The sequence below is a fragment of the Lithobates pipiens genome, unplaced genomic scaffold, assembly GCF_037356315.1.
Source record: "Lithobates pipiens isolate NorthernLeopardFrog02 unplaced genomic scaffold, aLitPip1_a1.2 Scaffold_19, whole genome shotgun sequence".
Classification (NCBI taxonomy): Eukaryota; Metazoa; Chordata; class Amphibia; order Anura; family Ranidae; genus Lithobates; species Lithobates pipiens.
The window spans coordinates 554,288,656-554,314,464 of NW_027507764.1; the positions used below are offsets into that span (position 1 = coordinate 554,288,656).

Consider the following 25,809-nt stretch of genomic DNA (forward strand, 5'->3'; position numbering starts at 1 on the left):
ACAAATTTATGGTTATGGTTCATTGAAATTTGTAAAAATTCATTTTGTTTATCAGTTTTCTAATAATTTCCAAATTTTTTCTGTAGCGATTCAAAATTGGATCGGTCAAAAAATGATCGACCGATTCAAATTCTGTGTGATGAATTACACAGAATTTGAATTGGTCGATCATTTTTTGACCGATCCAAATTTGAAAATTTGGTTGTTAAGGAACGGGTGGGAAGGCGGCTGGCACAGCGTTAATAACTGATGACTCATCAGCTGTCAGCGGGCTTCCCTACTGACAGACAAATGTAAACAAAAGAATGGCAGCAATAAAAAAAAACGGAAAAAAACAGCATGGGGTCTCAATCCATACCAGGCCCTTCAGATCTCATATGGGTTCTACACTTTTTGCAGAGGCAGGCAGAGCAAAGCCCCCTCTACCCCAAAGCGCTCGTTTGCTCCCCCCCCCCCACTTTCCTGGCCTGCTGGAGTGCATGCTCAGATAAGGGTCTGGTATGGATTGGGGGGGGGGCACTGTTTTTTTTTACTTTTCTATTGCGGTCATTCTTTTGTTTACATTTTAGGTCACAGCAAGGAAAAGCCCGCTGACAGCTCATAAGTTATCGGTTGTTAAGCTTCTCAGTCCGTTGCTTAACAGGCAGCTATTCTTCACACAGAATTCGAATTGGTCGATCATTTTTCGGCTGATCCGAATTCAAATTGTTCCGAAAATTGAAATGAAATTTAATGAAAACTAAATGAAACTAAAAGAATTCCGTAACAAATCAAGGAAACCAAATTAGTAACATAACTAATCTCTTTGAAACAAAACTAAACAAATTTTTCCGTTCTGCACATGTCTACTGCCCTTTCAGTTCTGAGATTTACATAGCTCTGCCCAGTACCCAGACAGGTTCACCCAGTGCCCAGGGCAAGTATGCTAAACTGCGCCCCCTCCCTTTCTGCTAATGCATACCATAGAATGAGTGTACCACCCTGCTTCCATTCTCTGCCCCCTTGCTCCAGTTGCCCTTGGTTGAAATTTAGTTTGTAGTGCGAATGTGTGGTTGATTGCTTCCTTTCTAGCATCTAGAAAGTAGTTGTGCATAAATGGTGTATTTTTGGTTGTAGGGGGTGGAGAGTGAGCATGTCGGAGCACAGTGTGGGAGCAGTAGCTGTCAGAGAAAACATGAAGCCGTGGCCCACTGGTTGCCAGCCACTGGTCTGGAGTGTGTGTGCTGTGAGATGATGCCCTTCCTGCCACTGCCCCATCTGCCCACCCCTAGTCCCGGCCCTACCTCTGCCAAATACCATAATCAGCCTGGAGACCTACAGTAACTTTTCTCTACTGCAGTTAATCATTACAGCTAGGTCACCCTCCCACCCCCAGACTATGGCTGGACTTTGAATGAGCAGAAGCACCCCATTTTAATTTCACTCTGTTCTCTCCTGTCAGCGTGTTCCTGTTTAGCATTTGTAATTGATTGGCTTCTAGTTTTGCCTCTCCTCTCCCAGTTTGTACAGCGCATTGCAAGAGTCTGATACCCAGTGGCTTAGTGGTTATTAATAGTCCTGCCTTACAGCACTAAGGTCCTCGGTTTCAGTCCTAACAAGGACACTACCTGCATGGAGGTTCCGTGTTTATATGAAATTCTTTTGGGTACTCCGGTTTCCTCTCACACGCCAACAACATGCTGGTAGGTTAGCTGACTCTTGTCTAAATTGGCCATAGAATGCTTCTTTTGGGATAGGGACCATAGAGTGTAAGCTCCTTGTGGGTAGGGACTGATGTGAATGTACAATATGTAAAGCACTGCATAAATTGCTGCCACTATAGAAATGACCTGTAATAAGTCAAATTCAGATGCTTATATTAGGTAACATAAAAATACATTGAAATACTTTATTTCTTTTCTATATCTGCCTGGAGTTCAGCTTTAAGTATATACAAATTAAAATAAATTTGGCACTGATGTAAAACATTCATTTTATTTTTTAGGGCATCAATTCAGTGACAAATGGGCTCTTCTGACAGATCCTGCTGACATCAGGACGGGCGTTAAGGGGTACCTAAAAGTGGACATTACTGTTGCCGGCAAAGGAGACAGCGTGCAATCGTCCCAGAAAGTCAGTGATGCCGAGGAACAAATAGAAAAGTAAGGCACTGCTGTGGACAACTTGTATATATATATATATATGAATGAATGAAATACTTGTATAGCGCACAATGCGAACTGAAGCGCCTCTACTGTATATATATATAGTACTCAAGTATATGTTGTGTATCATTTGTCTGCTCCTATTGCTAAATGGCACAACGATAATACATACAGTGTACTATTCTATTTAAAGTGGACTGAAAAGTGAAAGTACTGCTCATTCGCCCTCAGCCTAACATATTTGGAATTTTTTTTTGGGAGTGAGTACCTTCTTCTGACAGATACCGACTCCCACTTCCTTAATTCTTGCTTAGGCAGGAATTATGTCAGGTGGGCCTGAGGCCCCCTTTCTGCTCACAACCTCCAGGAGGCTGTGAGAACCGTCATGAGAGGCTCCTGTCCCAGGCTTCATTCACCCTTGGAGGGAACAGTCTGTATAGCGGAGGACAGTGTACATGCTTGGGGTGCATGGGTCCACAGGTGAGGGAGCTTGCCCACAGTCCTATGCTGTGTCCGGGACAGCTCTGCTCATGTTCCATCCTCTCCAAGCCTGAACCAAACCCGCTGTCAGCCCAGTCTGGGCTCCACTTCCCCGTCTGTCTTTTTCTTTCTCTATCTGACTTGGGACTATGTGGCAGGGGAAAGCCTCTTCTATGCCTGAGCTGGGGGCACAATCCCAGGACCCAGCCTAATCCCTGAGGCCACACACCACTGTCCACTACCAACAAGGCTGAGCACTGCAGTCCACAGTAAGTGCCCCACCACTGAGAATACCCATTTCCCAGCCCTCTCTCTCTCTCACCCCCTCTCTATTTCACTCCCCTTTCTCTCTCTCTTCCCCCTCTCTCTCTCAACCTCCTCCCTCTCTCACCCCCTCTCTCTCTTTCACTCCCCTCTCTATCACCTTCCCACTCTCTCACCCCCTCTCTATCACCCTACACCCACCACCCTCTATCTCTGAGCCCCTCTCTCTCTCTCATTTCTGATATTATTTGCCTGGGCTGTGAAATATCCAGTGCAGCGGCACCCCTGCCAACCTCCATCCTCCGTTAAGTCCCACTGGAGTTTAGTCTGTCTCAGACAGGGAGGGGCAAGCGCTGCCAGATTATACAGAGTGGGGATCTCCTGCTTGCCCAGCTGTCAGACAAAGTCCCGCCTCCTTAGCTTACTCCTATGATAGGCAGCACACTGGTGATCTCTATCATAGGAGGTGGGACTTCATCTGACAGCGGCCGCACGGGGTAAACAGGAGATCCCCACTCTACATAATCGGACTCCTATTCTCTAGGTAAGGCTGAGCTGATTGACACTGAACAGGCTGAGCTGATGGGCACTGAGCAGGCTGCATTGATGGGCACTGAACAGGCTGCATTGATGGGTACTGAACAGGCTGCATTGATGGGTACTGAACAGGCTGCATTGATGGGTACTGAACAGGCTGATCTGATGGGCACTGAACAAGCTGATCTAATGGGCACTGAACAGGCTGCATTGATGGGTACTGAACAGGCTGCATTGATGGGTACTGAACAGGCTGATCTGATGGGCACTGAACAAGCTGATCTAATGGGCACTGAACAAGCTGATCAAATGGGCACTGAACAGGCTGATCTAATGGGCACTGAACAGGTTTATTTAATGGGCACTGAACAGGCTTATCTAATGGGCACTGAACAAGCTGATCTGATGGGCACTGAGCAAGCTGCATTCATGGGCACTGAACAGGCTGCATTCATGGGCACTGAACAGGCTGCATTGATGGGTACTGAACAGGCTCCATTGATGGGTACTGAACAGGCTGCATTGATGGGTACTGAACAGGCTGCATTGATGGGTACTGAACAGGCTGCATTGATGGGTACTGAACAGGCTGATCTGATGGGCACTGAACAAGCTGATCTAATGGGCACTGGACAAGCTGATCTAATGGGCACTGAACAGGCTGATCTAATGGCGCACTGAACAGGCTTATTTAATGGGCACTGAACAGGCTTATCTGATGGGCACTGAACAAGCTGATCTGATGGGCACTGGACAGGCTGCATTGATGGGCACTGAACAGGCTGCATTGATGGGCACTGAACAGGCTGCATTGATGGGCAATTGTGAGTATAATACACTCTTCAAATGTGCTTTAAAATGCATGGTTTTCCCTTTTGTGAACCAGAAAATAATGATATTATATGGTTGTGCCGGTATAATAATGCTATGGGGCTGGTATAAAATGATGTGATTTCCAGAAATAACGTATATATCATACAATCATTCCTTAAACACATACCAGATACACTGCATATATCATTTGAGGAAAATATGCTTATAAAATTACTATTTGCCAATAAAAAAAATAAAAAATGTCCCCGGATTTTATTTTAAAAATCTGGTCATCTTACCCTAGGGTTCCTCCAGAGTTTGCTAGTGGATCCTTGAGCTGTAAGCATTTTCTACCTCTCAGATAAGTAACCACTGACACCAATGATCTTTTTAGCTATCAATAAGGTGGGATTCTTCCCAATGACCACCAATGTAAGGAGCATTCTTCCCAGTAATCATCACAAAAATGTACTGTGAGCTTTAGATATAGCAATCATTAACAGTAGTTCCCTGAGCCCGGAAAGTTAGTTCAAGGGTTCCTCCATTGAGAAGGGTGCTCTAGAGCATTGTTCCAGGCCCATAAACGTATTCTGTAATACTGGAAGTCTGATGTTCCTCCTACACTTGCTGAATGGATAAGACAAGTAGGGAGAACTCTCAAACTGGAGCAATATACAAGGGTTCTTCACACTTTTTTAACTCTATTTATTAGGAATTTCAAAAACGAACATGACTTTTCTACATAGTCACTTAACTTTGCAATGCATTTTTCCCAGCGTCATGCAAACCTTTTAATGCCATCAGCAAAAAATGTTTTTGGTTGAGCGCATAGCCACTGATTCACCGCTGCTTTCACATCATCATCACGTGAAAATCTTCTTGACCTTAAGGCTTCTTTGAGTGGTTACACTAGTATGGCCATTTTCGAACATTTCAATCCACTCATGAACCACTCTACAAGAAAGAACTTTATCCCCATACTGAGCACACATGCGGAAATGAATTTGTGCTCCCAAAACACCTTCTGCCCACAAAAAGCGTACGACAGAACAATGTTCCTCTTTGGTGCAATTTATAAGTTCTGCAGCCATCTTCACCGTGACAACTCTTATACTAAACGGCAAGGTCAGCTGGCTTGCCAGACAGACTAGTCACAGGATATGCTCATACATGACCAGTTACTACTCCTCCCGCCCTCATAGTTTCCAAAAAATAAATAAAAGTGCGTGAGTTTTTGAAGACCCCTCATAAATACTGACATAGAGGTTGCCCTGCTAAATTATAAAAAAATTGGAGGCCCTGGCTTGATACACCCGATTTTAGTCTGTTGAACTTGGTAATGGGTAGACTGGTGGCTTTTAAAGAAGTTGGAAACCTAAGTTAAAACAATAGTTTTGCTGGTTTTGCTATATATTGATAAATGTGTATATCCTATGTCTATGAATACTTCACTACGTGTTTTGTATGTGGTCCATACCACTGTTTAACTACTCTGGAACTGTTTACTGTTTTCAATAAAGTTCTTTTCCTTGATTAAAAAAAGTTCTTCTTTAAAGTGTATCTAATGCCGCGTACACACGATCAAACAATCCGGTGGAAAAGTCCGGCGGACTCAAGTCCGCCGGAAATCCCCCCATGTGTAGCCTCCGGCGGACTTTTTATACCCAAAAGTACGGCGGACTTAGAAAGTAGTTTTGCACTCCAATCTTTCCGTCTGACTCGTATTTCGGCGGACAATCTGGCCATGTGTGTGCCAGTCTGCCGTACTTTTGAAATGAACGGACTTTTCCCACCCGGAGAAAAGTCCGCTCATTATAGTCATAGTCTGCTCGACTTCTTTTTGAACCCTGCTGGTTGCTTGAGGTGTCACAACCCATATGGAGAGCTACCGTTTACGCTCCTTATGTTACAGTATAATTTGGGATTTTACCTGTGGGCTACTCTGTGCCATTACTGTTGTGTTTATGTACATTGACTTTTTATGTGCCAACTTGTTTTTTTTATATTTTGTGATCTTATTCTGCCAACACATTCTGTGGTGGGGTGTATAATTCTTGTGCATCTTCTGGGTATTTCCAGACAAGGTATCCCGGTGGTATCTGTTAGACAAAAGCAGAGGACCCAAAATTACCTGCGGCTTCTACAGGTGTAGCACTGCAGAAACTGTATCCACTGTATCAACCGTACAATTTCCCTCCTCATCTGAACTTTTCCATATTGCTAGTACTGTACCTTAAAAACGGGGTACCTTTCCCTACTCTACCCACTTGCATAAAGTACATCAAACCCAAGGTCCAGTGTCTTAACCAATTGCCGCCCACCCACCGTCAAATGACAGAGGGACAGTGCAGCTCTCATTCTGGGTTGACATCATATGACAGCGCACCAGAATGGACACTTTCGCACGCCCAAGCAGTGCGGCGATCGCGGCAGTGCCGTGTTGCTAGGACACAACCCCGACGTGACACCAACCTCTGTAAAGAGCCACTGACCAATCACAGCCGGTCACATGTAAATGTGGAGGTGACGTAAGCGTGTGGCTAGAAAAGCCGATCAGCAGCATCTCCTCGCAGGGGAGAACAGGGAAGGTAATCAGGGCACTGATCATCAGGGCCCTGATTACAGGAAAGATGCAGCAGTGCCACCAATCACTGCCCATGAGTGCCCATTAGTGACACAAATCATCACCATTACTGGTTCCAGTCAGTGCTGCCTTTTAGTGCCCATCAGTGCCTACTCATCAGTGCTGCCCATCGATCCCCATCAGTGCTGCCCATCAGTGCCCACCAGTGCTGCTTTATCAGCACACATCAGTGAAGGAGAAAAATTCTTTATTTACAAAATGAACTGAAAGAAACTTAAGAAAGTAAAACATTTTTTTCCTGTCTTTTTTCTTTTTCTTAGTAAAAAATAAAAAACCCAGCAGTGATTAAATACCACCAAAAGAAAGCTCTAAATAATAAAAAAAATTGATTTGGGTACAGTGTTGCATGACAATTGCTGAAAGCTGAAAAATGCCCTGAGCAGGAAGGGGGTGGAAGTGCCCTGTATTGAGGTGGTTAAATAGATTATACCACACCTAACACACCGCCAGTGTCACATGGGTGGCCAGCATCCAATTGGTTTGCTACTCCAGATACTCAGGAAACTATAGAGGAACCCTGTTCCCCATGGCTTCCTCTCCCTCTGCATAGCGCCACCTGCATTGGAGAGAGCAAACTGCACCTGTTGACAAGCAAGGAGAACAGTGAGCAGCACCGTAGGGACTAAGAGAGCCTAGGTAGGTACTCTCACATACCAAGAAGTGCACTACTGTTTTTAACAGGAATTCCAGACAAAAGTTAAATTTTTTTAAATACTTTTAAGGCCCAATTGAAATTTCTAAAAGGTTCCCTATAACATAGCAAATCTTCACTTTTCTAGGTTTAGTTCTACTGAAAGATGAAGTGTGTATAGTGGGGCCGGGGGGTTCTATAATTATGCTAGTACTAGATCATTTTTATCTGCACCTCTAATTACATCATCTGCTATATAGCTAGAATGTATTTAATAATGTCACACATATAAATAAATGTCATTAGTCACCATGTGCATTGTATAATATCTTCAAAGCTAATGACAGTGTAGGATAGAATTATTCTATTCTTCACTGCCTGGAGACAGTACTACACTTTAACCTCTATTTATCTGCTATTTGATGAGATGAACAGAAAAATGTGTTTTCTTTTCTTAGCACCTCATATAAAAAAAAAACGCCAATGGTGCAATTAGATATAAATTGACTGACAGTAAATGCTAATTATAAGGATTTATTTTTAGACACTTTTTACACCTTTACATTGTTTTAAAGCAAGCTACGTTTTTCTAGTGACCATTTTATATATTTCAGGAAGTTTACTTGATCTGAAAACGTCTACAAAATAGGTTAAGCTTCAATTATTTTTTAAAATCTGTTCGGTTGTGAAGAATTGCTGTTGCAAATATTATAGACCTAGCATCAAATATAGTATATTATTGTAGCGCTGGCTCCTGACGAGCAGGCGCTATATGTTTTTCAAAGTTAATTTTCCTGAAACCACAGTTGGGTTTTGGGGCTAATTTTCTAAATTTCTGGTTTTAGTACCAGTCCAGCTGGGTTGCACTGGGTTCTCCTTGACCGCAGGTGTCGCTGCCCCCGATGGCAAGAGTAAGAACGCAGTTTAGCTGGGTGTATTGAATTCCACTGTTCTTTCGGAACCAGCCCAGTGGGAGTGTTCTCCTGCTGTGCATTCTGGGAGGTGGTATTTAAGGTACTGACATCATGTGCTTCGGGGGTTCTGGAGATTATTTTCTGCCTGTTCCGTTCGAGGGGTCCCTATGACCCAGCCCCATGGCCCTGCTGGCCTGGGGTGCGGAACCATGCATTTCGAGTCTCGGGGATGGCTAGCCCGAGGCAACGCAACTGCAGGAACAGGCCTGAATGGATTTCGGGGCCTATTGATCCAAAGGTGATCTGGTGCCGTCTCATTTGAAGGGAGAGGCCCAGCAACTGGCGAAACCCCAGGGGAGGACTCTTCAGGAGAAGGCCGTGCACAAGGCTGACCTCTCTGAAGGAGCCTGGAGGCTCATTTGAAGGACACTTCATGGATCTACACTCATACGGTATCGCCAGATCGGCTGAGAGATACTGGTACCGTATGATAGCTCTCTAAATTTGTCTATGTCCCTCAGTAACGCTCAAGTCTCTGGTAGAGACTTTGTCAAATATCCTACGCTCCAGTCTGTGGCAGAGACTTTACTTAACACCCTACCGGCTGCTAGGCTAGTGAGAGGAGGTCAGGGGTTGTAAAATCCAGCTGTGAAACGGTTGCTACTCTCTTGATTTTTCTATAAGAGACTTTCCATTTTTGCAGTCTAAAGTACCTGAACTTACTCCTAACCCTCTACCATAAACTGAGAGACTCTGTTTCTGTTTCAAATAAATAACCCAAAAGAAGATTCAGCGTCAGTTTCCACATTTCTTTGGGCCGTCTACTAGGGGAACCCCTAAACAGAGAAGCAGTCAAGAAGGTAACGGTAAACCCAATAAAACCAGCAGCTCCTTCAGGGGTCAGTGCTACATTATCTAAAGTCAGTAATGTGCCAAAGTAACACTTTCAGGTGTTTATTAACTGTCATAGAGATCACAGTACTCTCCCTTGACAATGCCATCTGATTTTCTCTCCAGAAAGAGAGCCATCTTTGTTCAGGCCTCGTCCGTCCAAGGCCTACTTCCTGGAATGAGATGTTGGCTCAGCAATGACATAATCATGTTAATCCTGGTGCCCATGCAATGTTCACAAATTTCTAATTCAGATCAGTTCCCTGCTGCAGCTGCTCACCTAGCACCGAATATGTTGCTAAGTTAAAGTCTGATTATTGGGGAAGATGAGACTGAGAAAATGCTTCCTCATTCCTGCAGCAGACTGAGGACATCATCTCAGCCTAGATAGCCACTGGACTGGAGCTCAAGGATGGCTTTTACTAAAAGTGCATTTTGGGACTTTAAATTAGGCCAGCATCAAAGGGACGCCAGCCTCCATCCCTGTCAGTAGTTTATAAGAAGAGGAGAGAGATGGGACTTTGAGTGAAGCACACAGCAGTAAATGGATTGGTCAAGTGACTAAGAAAATTTAATTTATTTATATTTCACAAATCATACATTGTTTGCAAGTATTTTGGGCAACAGACCTCTAAAAAATACTTGGGGCAACACGCCTTGTACAGTATAAATCAGATTCAGATTATATAAAAACTTGATATTCCATGATTGCAATAAAAAGAAGGTAATAATTCAAGACTCTACGTGTTTCACGGCACTATAGCCGCTCATCAGGAGCAGGTACCATTCCATGGTTTCCATGATTTGTGAAATATAAATAAATTAAATTTTCTTAGTCACTTGACCAATCCATTTACTGCTGTGTGCTTCACTCAAAGTCCCATCTCTCTCCTCTCCTTATAAATTAAAGGTGGAGGTTTTCTGATATTTATATTGTGACATGTCGGGGGTCTATTCATGCATGTAGGTGGAGTGCAGCATGGTGAGGAGTCAATAATTCACACAGGCAGGTGCAATAAACTTGTATTGAAAAAATGGAGCCACAGTTCACAACAAACGCGGTGGGAAAGCCACCCAGCTGGGCACACTAACGGTTCAGTAGCTTGACAGAAGTAGATTCCAGCCAGAATGACAGCGCCTGTTGAAAGAGGACTGAATGGGGCCTGGCCGTCCGGTCCTCAGTCGGGGGAAAATATCCAGAAGAGATGAGGCCCTTTCTCTAGCACTATTACTGTACCTGACAGATGGGGTACCTGTCCCTACTCAGTCCACTTGCCAAAACCCGGGAGCCTTAAAAAGACTGTGCCTGACCCAAGATGGCTGCTTGAGTCACGGGGAGAGGCAGCATTCAATAGGATGGCTTTCCCAGTGACCCAGGAAACCATACAGGAACCTTGTCCCTCTTGACTTCTTCTCACATTCTTCACAGGACTGCTGCGGAAGAGTGCCACCTGCCATGGAGAAAGTAGTTCACATTTAACTAGACCTTTCATGAAAATAAAAGGTCTGATTTCCTAAACTCCCCCCAAATACGCACTGCCTAAAACATGCTGCCAAAAATAAGACTTTTACAAAAAAATTCTTGGGAGGCACAAGTGAAATACCAATGCCTCACTGATTCCTCCTGGGAAACCTGGGCTCTGGAAATCCCACAATAATGTGTTTTTGTGACGTACTGTATTTATCGGCGTATAACACGCACCCCAAGTTTAGGAGGGAATTTAAAAGAAAAAAACTTTTAGGAGGGAAGTTTAAGGAAAAAAACGTACATTTAAATGCCCATCAATGCAGCCTTGTCAGTGTCATTTGCAGCCTTGCATTGCAGCCTTGTCAGTTGTTTTCAGCCCTCCATTGCAGCCTTGTCAGTTATTTGCAGGCTTGTCAGTGTCTTTGCTGTTTAAAAATGGCGCCACCGAGATACAGAGCGGATGTCCTCGGCCGTTCTCGGTGGCTTTTGGGTATTTTCGGCCGCACTCGGCTGTTCTCGGTGGCTTTCGGCTTTCTGAAAGCCACCGAGAACGGCCGATTGTGGCCGAAGATAGTAAGTAAACAATAAATGGTGTTGTGCTCCACACAAAATTAAATCTAATAACAAAATTGATAAATAATCGCATAAAATCTTAAAGATGCACTCATGCGATTAAAATTACTTTAAATTATAACTACAAACTTTTGTGCTAAAATTTATACCAAGTGATTGATAGGGTGTTCAGAATATAACTTGTTCCTAGTGTTATTCATAAAAGAGAGATCTAAATGATCTATACAATCATAATAAAGTGCAAGTGAAGTAATACAGATAAAAACGCAAATCCTGATAATAGCACTTCAAAAGAATCGTGACATCAAACAAATGTGTGACAGTCCATGAAAGTGCATCCAAGTGCCAACGTGTGTACAAAAAACTTGTGTAAGAGAAAAATAAATACACAATAAAAGAATATAAAAAAATATGTAAAAAAATATATCAAAAAGTAAAAAGACACTAATCCAAAAGAAGGGGGGGGTTCCTAAAAGTGTCTCTTAATTAGCATAAAGGACTAGTAATTCAGTTCATGCAAAAAATAAAGTGAATCCACGCTGTGCTATGTGAAGGGTTAATCCTGTGAACAACCCCGGGATAGTTCCACCAGTGATCTTGCAGCTCCTCAAACGTGGGTGCTCACACACTGAGTGCAGTGGGTACCTTACCTCACTGCTGTCAGTTAGACAGCAATATGCTCCAAAATAGCAGGTGTATCCTCAATTAGGATGTATGTCCTCAGTAGGTATAGGAACACTCCAATGATTTGCGGTGTATATCCTAAATGCAGTGTAGGCGCCCCCAAAACTTTTCCTCCAGATACTCCGCAAAGGATCACAAGTCAGACCTGCCGGGATAGACCGTCCTTCTCTTTCTCCCCGGCTTTCCCGCGGTCACACCGGAACACAGCGCCTTCTGGTCCCGAAAGCCGCCGAGAGCGGCAGAGAAGGTTAGGAACGGCAGGGCATTTTAAGGGGAAAAAAGTGAGTGTTATATGCCAATAAATACGGTAATTATTCTATATATGTAGCGCCTTCCCCCACAGGGGCCGCTGGTTATTTGGGCCTATTTTCCCCACTCACAGCATGCACAACCAGGCACACAGCATTTTTTGCATTCTTCCACTGTCTAGAGGTTTCTTTATAATTTATTTTTGTATTTTGTTATTTATTAATATTTATTTTATTGAACAGGAGCTTGGATAGGCATGGGGACCATGGGATACCATGAACTGTAGAACTGTAAAACTTGAGGACTGCTGGCCTTCAGGCTATTCTGTACAAAATGCTGGCTGCATTGCATAATCTTAAAGTGGAAGTAAACCCATCGATTTAAACAGTTAAAAAAAAAAGGCATGCCGGGAATGCTAACTGCACATTGGCTGTGCTCTCAGCCAAACTATCAAACCATCCAATGGCTGGTGTCATAACGAATCACATGTGCAGCACCGTAGCAGTTGAAGATTAAACAGAGGAAAAGATGGCAGCCTCCTTGGCTGAAAATGATAGGGGAGTTTACTTCCACTTTAAGCTGCACTGTACTCTGTCTTGTGTAGGATTGTACAACTCCTGGCTGTATTGCACAACTCCTGGCTGTACTGGGCATACATAGACAGTATAGCACACTCCTGTCTTGCATAACTCTTGACTGCACTGCACTGAATTATTAGGTAAAACACCCCCAAATCACTTCTCAACTGTGTAGCTAGATGAAGTATTCACTCACTCCCAGAAAAATGAAGCTTCCTCATTCCTGCTCTCCTAGCTCTATCCAGATTTGGACCTAGGCTCTCTCTCTCTGTGGTAGGCCCCCCAGCTAAGCCTAGCTGGGACCTTCAAAATGACTCCTCGGGCCTCTCCTCGCTCTCTCTCTCTGCCCCAGGGGCAGAGGGGTCACCTCCAGAAGGATGGACCCTGGAAGTCTGCACTGTGCTACTAGGCCTCAAAACATTTAATGCATTTGATGCACCACACTGCTGTACAGTGACATGAACGAAGTGTCCCTTTGTGCACTTTACATAAAGTTTACCAAAAAAAAGGGATATGTGTGATGTGGTAAAACATGTATCACACAGTCAAAATGGCCAACGTTGATTTTTAAGATTCATTACACATGGACTTCAATGGGGTTCAGAATAAAGCTCACAATTTCCTGGAATCTACAATGAGTTTGACAACTGAGAATTGAACACAGCTACATTTGCTCATCTCTAAAGCCACTTGAGGTAGGTTAGCATATTGTGACCCAGACTTATAAAATCCAGTACAAGGTACAATGGGGCAGTTGGCATTCAGTCAATGTACATCTTTTATTGAACACCAAGCATCGGAAAAAAGGAAGCCAGAAAATGAGCTACTGCCATAGTGACTCTTTCTTTGCTGTTGTTTTTAAATTGGTCTAATCCATGAAATTATCTGTGCTGATTAATATATTTGATTGTGTTTCCATCAGGAATTTGCTGGTCCCTGTAGGTTTTCCCTCTGAAAGACCATGGGCCCGGTTCTACGTGAGGATCTACAGAGCCGAAGGGCTACCAAAAATGAACTCCAGTATTATGGCCAATGTCACCAAAGCCTTCATGGGGGACGACAAGGACCTTGTAGACCCATATGTGGTTGTCATGTTTGCAGGACAGATGGTAAATGACACACATTTGTTATGATGAACAATTACAACATGTTATAAAATATAAGTATGCTGCTATGTAGTTTTCCTAGAGTGAAATGTGAACATTGAACTACAGGCAAATATAAAGGAACATCACAAAGTGTATTTTTTCATGCAAGCTTTGTAAGTACTTTCATTTAACTTGACATAAACCTCTTACAGTCCCTCAAGAGCAGAGCTCACTCAAGAGGAGGGAGGAACAGCACAAGGAACCTCTTAGGGGTGCTTAAGTACAAGGAACATACTGATAGGAGGAGAGAACAGGGTAGGCATACACAATGGGGTTTATTACTAAACCTAGAAAGTGCAAAATCAGGCTCACTTCTGCATACAAACCAATGAGCTTCCAGGTTTTATTACCAACGCTTGATTGAACAAGCTGGGGTTAGAACTTTATTAGTTTCAATGCAAAAGTGAGCCTGACTTTGCACTTTCCAGCTTTAGTAAATAAACCCCATTGTGTACTTAAAAGTGGGGTATGCCTGTACACAGCGCACATATTTCCAATTGGTGTCTGTATGGAGACTTCTGGGAGTGGATAATGATCTGTCAGGCTCTAGTTTCCCTCTTCTATAGACCAGGTTTTCCTTCAGACCTCGCAGTGACACTGCAAGGCCTGAGAAATTATCCTTTGAAGTTGAACATTAGATCAAGAGTAATGCGCAAGAGTATTTGTTTGCTGCTATAAACCCTTGCAGCTCAGCCTTCCATTCAGTCTTTTACAGTACATTTGCAATCAGTCTTGCACAATTGTCTCATCTTCTGTACGGAAATTGCTTTCTATGATACACTGCAAGCTGTAAGCTACTAGACAGAGCCCACCTCGTTTCCTAGCTGGAGGATGTCCTGCATCATCATTTAGCCCTTTTATCTTCACCTTCACTGCCCCTGGCCCACCCCTTTCATTCACTAAATGTAATTTCTTTCTATCACAAGTGAGCTCTACCTAATGCTGGCCATAGATGGAGCAATTCTCTTTCCTGCAACCACAGTCAGTGCTGATGGGGGGAATCCCTCTCACGGAGCTATTGTATTCTCCCGGTGGTGGGGGGGGGGGGGGGTGTCCCTGCTGGAAGAACACACAGTGAATATTGTCAGTGGCTATAGCCGCTGGCAATAATTGCATAATAAAACTGACAGGCTGGTTGTACCCTGAACCGACCAGCCTGCTGAACTGGCCGACATTGAACCATCTATGGCAGGCTTAAGGCGATTTGTGTGCAAACGCAGTCAGTCTAGGAACACCCACTCCTCCAGACTCACACCCACCCATCATGGCATTTTTATATTAGTAAAACTCCTACCAAGGGCCAGCCCACTGCTTGCATCTGGGCCAAGAGCTCTTGAGAGGAGTATTGAGGCAGGGTGCTGTGATGTTTTCAGGAAACTTTGAACAGCACCCTACTGCCTCCTCCCACCAGTCATGATCTACCTGCATTACACAGAGAGGCACAGGGACCTGCTGATGGCATCACTGGGTCTACGGGATCTAAAATAAGGCATGCAATGGAAGCAGAAAGTTTGGAATTTCTACGATGAGGAGAGAGGGATGAACCAAGGAAGACAAAATAAAAGCAGAAGTCACTTCAGCTTTAAAGAGACTTTGTACAGAGGGAAATATGTGGGCTGTGATTGCTAGCTAAAAAGTAGGTCACTGACCAAAGGCAAGCATACAGATCAATAAATGATGAATGAAGTGATCTGCACAGGTTTCAGTAATAAATCAATATTCAATGCTGAATAAAACCTATCCAGTATGCAATAGAGTGGAATGATCCAAAGCGTGTAAAAACACTAAAACAATATATCCAAATTGTGAAATAAAGTGATATAATAATAAGCCCAAATTGTCTGAAACCGGACATACAAGTGTTACTAGCGATAACAATAAATGATGTCCAAAAATGATGTGACAGATCTTCTAGATAATAAACGTCAAAAGCTTCTGGATATTAAACGCAAAAGCTTCTTAATTGTGAATCTTCGTGGCCAAACAGCCACCTAATGCTCACAGAGCTCTTACCTCCATGCGGAGTATATTAAGCCTCAAAGATATCCTGTGATGGGACCAGGTACAGGCATACCCCACTTTTAAGTACACAGTGGGGTTTATTTACTAAAGCTGGAAAGTGCAAAATCAGGCTCCCTTCTGCATAGAAACCGGTGAGCTTCTGGGTTTTATTATCAAAGCTAAATTGAACAAGCTGAGGTTAGAAGCTCATTGGTTTCTATGCAGAAGTGAGCCTGACTTTGCACTTTCCAGCTTTAGTAAATAAACCCCATTGTGTACTTAAAAGTGGGGTATGCCTGTACACAGCGCACATATTTCCAATTGGTGTCCGTATGGAGAATTCTGGGAGTAGATAATGATCTGTCGGGCTCTAGTTTCCCTCTGCTATAGACCAGGTTTTCCTTCAGACCTTGCAGTGACACGGTTACCATCCAGTATCGCCCATTAAAGAAAGCATAAAAGAGAGCCTCCCATAGTGTATTATGTATAAACAATCGATATTTATTAAAAGGCCAAATTGCTTCTTACAGATAGGTAAAAACAGGCTTGTAAGTGCAAAACACGATCCTAATGTCACTTCCGGTTTGCTCAAAAACCTGAACACGCCCTATGAGTTACGTCATGGCACATGACTTCATCAGGGGCTGTGGCAGTCATCGTCATTTCATTTATTTGTGCGTAGTGTACACTTTAGATTTAGCAGCGATTTCAACATTTAGAATTGTTATTTTTATTATTCACGTAGTAGCGCGAGGGACTAAACTTTATAATCTTTTCATACAGATCAATAGTTCTCACTTTGCTTGCTTACAATTTGAAGGGGTTATCAAGGTACAATTAGTTTTTGTTTTGCAAAATTTTGGGTCATTAGAAAAAAAATGAAGCTTGCCTCCAACACAATGAGGTTTATTTACTAAAACCGGAGAGTGCAAAATCTGGTTTAGCTCTGCAGAGAAACCAATCAGCTTCCAGGTTTTATTGTCAAAGCTTAATTGAACAAGCTGACATTAGAAGGTGATTGGCTACCATGCAGAGCTGCACCAGATTTTTCACTCTCCAGTTTTAATAACTTAACCCCAATGCTCCTTCTCTGTTATTGGAACACAAACTTGCCATTGCTGAAATTGCAATATGCCCAGCAGTAGACCCTTAGGCTGGGTTCACACCATTGCGAATTGGATGCAGGTTCCTCTGCATCCAATTTGCAATAGCAGGAGATTTTGACCAGCTCTCTATGGAGCCGGTTCACATATCTCCGCTGCGGCTCCAGTGCAAATTTGCACAGGAGCCCTGTGTGTCTTTTGGTCCGTTTCAGGTCCGAATTCCAAAAATGTGCTGAAAATGGAACTGAAACGGTGAACCGCATGCGGCGATGGTATGAACCCAGCCCAAACCATATACTATTGTAAACCTGTACACACTCACTGTCAGCTCAGGTATGAATGAAACTCACTATTAAAGAAGAGAGAAATGTAAAGGTACATAGCGTGACTAAAAGTCAACTGGCAATTTTTGTTCTGGTAAGAACTTTTTTTTTAATGCATTGGTTATTTGTTTGTAATCTCAGGGTCGGACCACAGCCCAGAAAAATACGGCGGTGCCGGTATGGCATGAGCAGATTGTATTTAAAGAAATGTTCCCCCCGCTGTGTCGGAGAGTAAAGATCCAGGTGTGGGATGAGGGTAGCATGAATGATGTGGCTCTGGCAACTCATTTCATAGACTTGAGGCAGATCTCCGATGAGCAAGATGGAGACAAAGGTAAGGCCTTTATATTGTATGCTTGAGCATGATAGGCCTCTTGTAAGCAACATGGAGGATGGAAGCCAAGCAGACTAAACCAGCCAAAGTGGCTTAAAAATCAACTCGTGGCTAGTTATTATTATTATTATTATTATTATTATTATTATTATTATTATTAAAGTAAGACCTTAAAAAAAATGGACAATGGAGTTCAGTGAGGTGGGTGAAGGTCTTACCAAATTTGTGATTAAAAAATGAGATGGGCTTGGAAATTTCTGTGAAGATTTATAGATAATCATTGCAGAAAGTTCAGGCAAAGAGAAGAATTTTCACCTGACTCCCTTCACCAACCACCCACCTTTTAATTAGGGTTAGTAAGACGTCAAGTCAATGTCACTAAAAAAAGGTAATGTCACACCAACTTGGTGGGTCAGTGGTTCTTTGAGCGGTCAGTGAATTGTTACAAAATTGGGAGCTTATCTGGGGTATGGTGCTTTCACTTGCTTGGTTATTGGCTGTTCTCTCAGAGCTAGATTCCCTAGGGTTAGTTTGGTAACCCAGTGGGGTGCATCTGAGGATGTGAGCAATTCTAGTTTTAAGTTGTGCCGTGATGAACACTGAAAGACCCCCTGGTTGCATTGCAAAAAATGTTTGTTATTAGGGATGGGCGAACGGTTCGGCCCGAGCATAAGTTCAGGCCAAACTTTGGTTGTCTATAGTATGCCTGTAAAGTAGCCCATTTTTCCCATGTTTAGAACAATACCACAGCAAAATTACATTTCTAAAGGAAAAATTGTCATTTAAAACTGATCGCAGCTGTAATGAATTGTCAGGTCTTAGCAATATAGATAAAACTCATTAAAAAAAGGGCATGGGTCCCCCCCAGTCCATTACCAGGCCCTCTGGGTCTGATATGAATATTAAGGGGAACCCCAAACCAATAATTTAAAAAGAAATTGTGTGGGGGTCCCAAAATCCATGCCAGGCCCCTCAGGTCTGGTATGGAAATTAAGGGGAATTCTGCGCCAAATTTTTAAAAATAATTGGCGTAGGTGTCCCCCCAAAATCCATACCAGACTCTTCAGGTCTGGTAAGGATTTTAAGGGGAACCCTGCGCCAAAATTTGGCTTTGAGGTCCCCCCAAAATCTATACCAGACCCTTATCCAAGAACGCAACCTGGCAGACCACAAGAAAATAGGGGGGACTGGCCTACACAGAGTCCTGACCTCAACCTGATAGAACACCTTGGGGACGGAATTCGAGCGGAGACTGCAAGCCAGGCCTTCTCATACCTGACCTCACAAATGCGCTTCTGGCAGAATGGTCAAACATTCCCATAGACACACTCCTAAACCTTGTGGACAGCCTTCCCAGAAGAGTTGAAGCTGTTATAGCTGCAAAGGGTGGGCCAACTCAATATTGAATCCTACGGAAAAAGACCGTTTTACAATATAGGACATGTCAAAATAAGGGGAAATGCCATTTTCAACATGTGTGTCCATTGCTAGATATTTTCCTTTGTTTTCTGCTGTAGTGTAACAATAAAAATTCAGATCTTCCATCATCCCAGTTAAAGGAGTGGCTGAATCTTCCCTCGAAGGCACAGACAGACTCAAAGAGCTTTTTTACTATTTCATTTCAAAAACAAAGAAAAAAACTATGGAAACACTTTATTATTTATTATTTTATTTGTTACTTATTTGTTATTGATTTTCAGCACTATCATCTTCCATGACCATGCACAAAGCCAGAAGGGTAAAAATGGTAAAATAAAATAAAATAAAGCTTTCTAATTAAAAGAACATAGCGTAAAGAGAAACAATATACAGTACAAAAATCACGAGATACAGTAGGAGAGTGAAAGTGCTGCTTATACAAGTTTACAATGATGCGGGTTAAAGTGACTCTGTCACTAAAACAAATATGTAAAATAAACGGTGCCTGTCTTTTGAAAATATCTCCTAAACCGTGTAGAAGATATTTCTTGCACCTACAGGTAAGCCTTAATCTAGGCTTACCCGTAGGTAAAAGTGGTCTGTAAGGGTTTACAACTACTTTAAGGTTCAAGACACTGAGTGCGGCAGGGAATCAGGTTTCCAACACGAACAAATATATCAGATGCTGCAGGATCTTCATCCAGTGGTTCCTCTTCAGTAGTGTACAGGTTAATTGGTATTTTAGTGACAGGGTCACGTTAAAGTTGGACTTTACCCATAACAACTTGATAAAAAATAATGTTCTTTAGCAAGGAACATACATTCCACATTAATAATTGTGCTATCAAAATTAGAGTGTGCTGTAAATTGCCTCCAGCATTGCTCCTGTTTCTTCTTGCTGGAGGCTGCCATTTTGCTGAAGCCCAGAGCCCCTGAGCAGAAGTTAATCCTAAAGCAGAACTATACCCATCGATTTAATGGGTATTGCTAATTGTCACATTTGCTTGTGTCTTCAGCCAAACTGTCAAACCATCAAATGTCTGGTGTCATAACTGATAACATGTGCAGCGTAATGGCAGTTCAAGATCAAACAGAAGCAGCTTCCTTGGCTGTAAAGGATAGGAGGGTTTAATTCCACTTTAAGGCTGTCAGCAGACAGGCCTCTACAAACTCGGCAGTGACTAAAAATGCCTAAAAATGGAGAGCAACTGAACATGCACAGAGCAGGGTGAGACGGTGTATAACTGTCTTTTAACCAGTATAGGCACGTATTTCTAATGTTTTACATAGTTTTAAGCCACGTACACACGTAGCCGTCTGTCCGACGTACTTAGTCTGGCGGACGTCCGCCAGACTGTCCGTCGGAATTTCCGAACGGGCTACTTGCCCACACACGGCACTTTTTCAGCGGACTAATACGGCGTACTAAGCCCGCCGTACTAAGTCCGCCGTACTTTCGAAATGAACGGACTCGCCCACACACGCGGAGGAAAGTCCGCTCATTTCGAGCGCGTCTCCAGGTAGGCGGGGCCCGCGAAGGAGACGTCGCTGGCCCTGCCGCCTGGTATGGACTTAAAGGGGAACCCCCAATGCAGAAAAAAATCGGCGTGGGGGTCCCCCCCAAGTCCACAACAGACCCTTGTCCGAGCACGCTACCCGGCCGGCCAGGAAAGGGGGGCGAGCGAGCGCCCCCCCCTCCTGAGCCGTACCAGGCCGCGTTCCCTCAGCATCTTGTCCCCATGTTGATGAAGACAAGGGCCTCTTCCCGACAACCATGGCCGTTGGTTGTCGGGGTCTGCGGGCGGGGGGCTTATCGGAATCCGGGAGCCCCCTTTAATAAGGGGGCCCCCGGATACCGGCCCCCCACCCTATGTGAATGAGTATGGGGTACAGTGTACCCCTACCCATTCACCTGTAAAATAAAAGTACAAAAAAAACCACAACACACAAGATAAAATACTTTATTGCACAGCTCCGGGGGTCTTCCGTCTTCAGGGGTCTTCTCGCCGGACTCCTCCGCTATCTTCTTGTAGCTCTTTTGCTAGCGGAGGAGTCCGGCTTTCTTCCTCGCCGCCGGCCTTTTCTTCCGACTTCGGGGGTCTTGTCCCCCTCTTCGGTCTTCTGTCGCCGCCGCCTTCCGTTCTTCTTCTTCTTCTTCTTCTCCAGGAGATGTTGACTCGACGATCTCTCCGGCCGCAATGCCAGGGACGCCCTGCGCTGCCACTTATATAGGGACAAGGGGCGGTGTCACATGGCTTTATGTCACATGGGTTGGTCACATGGGTTGATGTCACATGGGGACTGTGACATCGTAAGGGGGCGGAGTCACCATGTGACACCAACCCATGTGACATAAAGCCATGTGACACCGCCCCTTGTCCCTATATAAGTGGCCGTGCAGCGCATCCCTAGCATTGTGGCCGGAGAGAGCGTTGAGTCAACATCTCCAGGAGAAGAAGGAGAAGAAGAAGAAGAAGAAGAACGGAAGGCGGCGGCGACAGAAGACCGGGCCACCGCCTGTAAAAGAGCTGTAAGAAGGCGCGGTGGCCCGGCAGAAGAAGTCGGAAGAAGAGGCCGGCGGCGAGGAAGAAAGCCGGACTCCTCCGCTAGCAAAAGAGCTACAAGAAGATAGCGGAGGAGTCCGGCGAGAAGACCCGCGAAGACGGAAGACCCCCGGAGCTGTGCAATAAAGTATTTTATCTTGTGTGTTGTGTTTTTTTTGTATTTTATTTTACAGGTGAATGGGTAGGGGTACATTGTACCCCATACTCATTCACATAGGGTGGGGGGCCGGTATCCGGGGGCCCCCTTATTAAAGGGGGCTCCCGGATTCCGATAAGCCCCCCGCCCGCAGACCCCGACAACCAACGGCCAGGGTTGTCGGGAAGAGGCCCTTGTCCTCATCAACATGGGGACAAGGTGCTTTGGGGTGGGGGGTCGCGCGGCCCCCCCTTCCCCAAGGCACCCCCCATGTTGAGGGCACGCGGCCTGGTACGGCTCAGGAGGGGGGGCGCTCGCTCGCCCCCCTTTCCTGGCCGGCCGGGTAGCGTGCTCGGACAAGGGTCTGTTGTGGACTTGGGGGGGACCCCCACGCCGATTTTTTTCGGCGTTGGGGTTCCCCTTTAAGTCCATACCAGGCGGCGGGGCCAGCGACGTCTCCTTCGCGGGCCCGCCTACCTGGAGACCCGCTCGAAATGAGCGGACTTTTCTCCGGGCGGGAAAAGTCCGCTCATTTCAAAAGTACGGCGGACTGGCACACACACGGCCGGATTGTCCGCCGAAATGCGAGTACGGCGGGCAGATTGATGTGCAACACGGCATTCTAAGTCCGCCGTACTTTCGGGTCAAAAAAGTATGCCGGAGGCTACACACGGGGGGATTGTTTGGCGGACTTGAGTTTGCCGGACTTTTCCACCGGATTGTTTGATCGTGTGTACGCGGCAATAGCTGCCCGAAGTGATCCACCTAAAGTTCCACTAAAGGGTAAAACCAAAAGTGACATTCCCATCAGTAGAGCCCTTAGCCCTTGTACACACGGTCGGAGATTCTGACGGAATGTGTCCTATCGGACCGTTTTGTCGTATATTCCGACTGTGTGTGGTCTCCATCGGACTGTTTCCGTCTGAATATCCGACGGATCAACTTTTCCAACTTGCTGTTAAAATTTTCCGACAAAGTGCTTCGATCGCACATACTCTGATCATGTGTAGCCTACTCCGATGGACAAAGTGCCACGCATGCTCAGATCAAATTCCTAGGCCAAAGCTATTGGCTACTAGCCTGAACGTAGTCCTGTCGTAATGAAAAAACGTCATCACGTTATGTACAATCGGATTTTCCGACAACTTTGTCCGACCGTGTGTATGCAACAGTTTCGGACAAAATCCATCGGACAAAATCCGTCGGACAAAATCCAACGGATTTGGTTGTCAGAATGTCCGACCGTGTGTACAAGGGCTTAGACACCCAACCTTTAGTGCCCAGTGGTAAAATTACCTCCTTTGTAAAGAACTTTTTCTTTTTTTACTGGTCCTAGCATACTGTAATATTCCGAATGTATAAAAACGTTCCCAAATTGTTTTATTTCTACCGATGATGGGAAAAAAACATGCTTCTGCTAGCTCAACACCAGCGTTTTTACCTATTTCATCTATAGGCAGAGGCCTGATTGGTCTAATGGCAAATCTGGTCCTGGTCTGAAATAATAGGGCTAAGAGAATGAGTAAGACTGACCATACATGGTTCGAATCTTGGCCTGTTCAGCAGGAAACCGGTTCAGAAGGACCGTTAATGGGCAGGCTGAATTTATCAAGTTCCGGCCCCCCCCCCTGCTGGGAGCAGAAAATGGCTCAGCAGGAGGCATTCCTCTGTCAGCACTGTCTGTGTTGATGGGAGAATCGTGCAAATTTCTTTCCTGCAACCCGTGGTTGCAGGAAGAAAATCACACAGTGTATGCCTGGCCTAAGATACATGCGAAAAGGGGCACCTTGTTAAATTAGTAAAGGTAACATTTTGGAAGTTTAATTTCTCCCAGGTACCTTTTAGTTACTATAATGCTTTTCTTTTTCTTGGCAGGATTCCTTCCAACGTTTGGTCCAGCCTGGATAAACTTGTATGGTTCCCCTCGTAATACCACTTTGATGGAAGATCACCAAGAACTCAATGAAGGTCATGGAGAAGGAGTTTCATTCAGAGGAAGAATCTTCATTGAAATTGCTGTGGAGATTCTCTCTGGAGGGGCACAGGAATCAAAGTTTTCCAAAATCATTAAGGACATCAAAATTCCAATGAAGGACTCAAAGTCTTCCAAAGGGACAGGGAAAGAGAAGGGAGAGAAAGAGGAAGCTAAACCAGCTGCTGCTGCGGACAAGACCAATTCCACCCAGGTGGAAGTGGAGCCTTTTGATGTCCCTCCTGAGGTTTTTTTCATTTATGTTTTCATTCACTAAGTTTTTCTTATAGTTTCATATTTTCAAAAGAAAAATTGGTACGACAAACATAACGACACATAAAAAGGAGATTAATATGCTCACATTAACAATTGTATCATGGAAAAGTGTCATAGTAAAACATTGCACAATCAAAACACAAGTGGACCAGAGCTGTCATAAAAATATTATAATAATACCTTTTGCAGGAGGTGTGCCCCATGTTCTGGGAGAGGAGGTATATAATATATATTCAAAAATAGGAAGAAAAAAAAATCAAGTTACAACTGTAACTGAAAACGAGACCCTCAACCCCCCCCCCCAGCGGGGATTGCGAAGGGGAAAGAGAAGGGGAAGGAAAAGGAAGAAAAGAAATGGGGGAAAAGGGGGGGAAGAAGATTGATGATTATAAGTGGTATTTTATTTTTTATTGGTATTATCATAATGAATATGCTATGAGCATCTCTAGCTACTGTAGACGGGATTGAATTCTTCCACTCACCAATAGGGACGCTGTAAGAGATTAAAGAACCTGACTATTTAGCTGAGTTCTACATAATTTGTAGACCTCGAGGCTGACTTCTCATGGCCTTACATTTCAGTTTAGCAAAAATGTTATGGGTACCACAGCCCCTTGGCCTGCATGACTTGGTGTACCTAACTTTTACTCATGATGTGCCTCAGAAAGGCAAGAGAAAGAAAGATTAGAACATTTCCAAAACCATAATGGATAGAAATATTCTCCAACCAAACTGTACAATTTCCAACATGATCCCATGGTATATCACTGTATATGTGTTTTAGATGCATGAGGAAAAGTTTGAAGACTTCCTTCTTTTTGGATCATTATTTGAGGCAACCCTAATTGACAGAAAGATCGGGGATAAACCCATAAGCTTCGAAGTCAGTGTTGGTAAGTAAATATTGAAGACGTATTTTCTGTTTAAACAAGGCCCAATGGAATGTTCAATTTTAATCAGCTAAATACCTTTCGGGTGCATTAAAACAAAAGATGTTAAAAGTTTTAGGCAGGCCATAGATTATGCCAATTTCTTTCCTTCCACCATGAATGGAAGGAAAAAAAAATCCTTGATTCCCCCATCAACACTGAGAATCCCTTAAGCATCGCTATTTTGTATTGTCCATGAGGAGTCTTTGCTGGCGGCAAAACACAATGATTGGTCTTGCCGGACCAGGGTGCCCATACATGGATCGAAATTCAGCTGATCCCTTCTGAACTGGCTTCGTTCCAGAGGTCCAATGCAATAATGAAATTATAGTGTGTGTGTGTATATACACACACACACACACACACACACACACACACACACACACACACACACATACTATATTGTCAAAAGTATTGGAACGCCTGCCTTTACACACACATGGACTTTAATGGCATCCCAGTCTTAGTCTGCAGGGTTCAATATTGAATTGACTCACCCTGATGGTGTACCATGGAAGAAGTAAGTACACCCTTGGCATCAGAATGGGGGTTTCCCCCCTTTAGCTGAAACAATTTCTTGCAGTAATTTTGTATAATTGCTCACCCGTCTCCGAACTTTTTGACCACTTCTCCATGCAAAATTGTTTGAGTTGCAAGATGTTTGTTGGTCTTCCACAAAATTTCAGTGAGACCCAAATCAGGGCTTTGACTAGTGCTGTACATAATTTCTCTAT

At 44.1% G+C, this 25,809-nt stretch overlaps 1 protein-coding gene across 3 annotated transcripts in view; it reads left to right on the forward strand.

The window, feature by feature from the left end:
- The window catches only part of FER1L6 (fer-1 like family member 6), a 276,448-nt gene that overhangs the window by 108,863 nt on the left and 141,776 nt on the right, over positions 1–25,809 (forward strand). For all 3 annotated transcript variants that reach the window (XM_077493299.1, XM_077493300.1, XM_077493301.1), the window contains exons 8-12: positions 1,985–2,141; positions 13,793–13,979; positions 17,587–17,779; positions 23,774–24,117; positions 24,931–25,039. In XM_077493299.1, the coding sequence (XP_077349425.1) occupies positions 1,985–2,141; positions 13,793–13,979; positions 17,587–17,779; positions 23,774–24,117; positions 24,931–25,039 (990 nt within the window). The remainder of the gene's footprint in view (positions 1–1,984; positions 2,142–13,792; positions 13,980–17,586; positions 17,780–23,773; positions 24,118–24,930; positions 25,040–25,809) is intronic.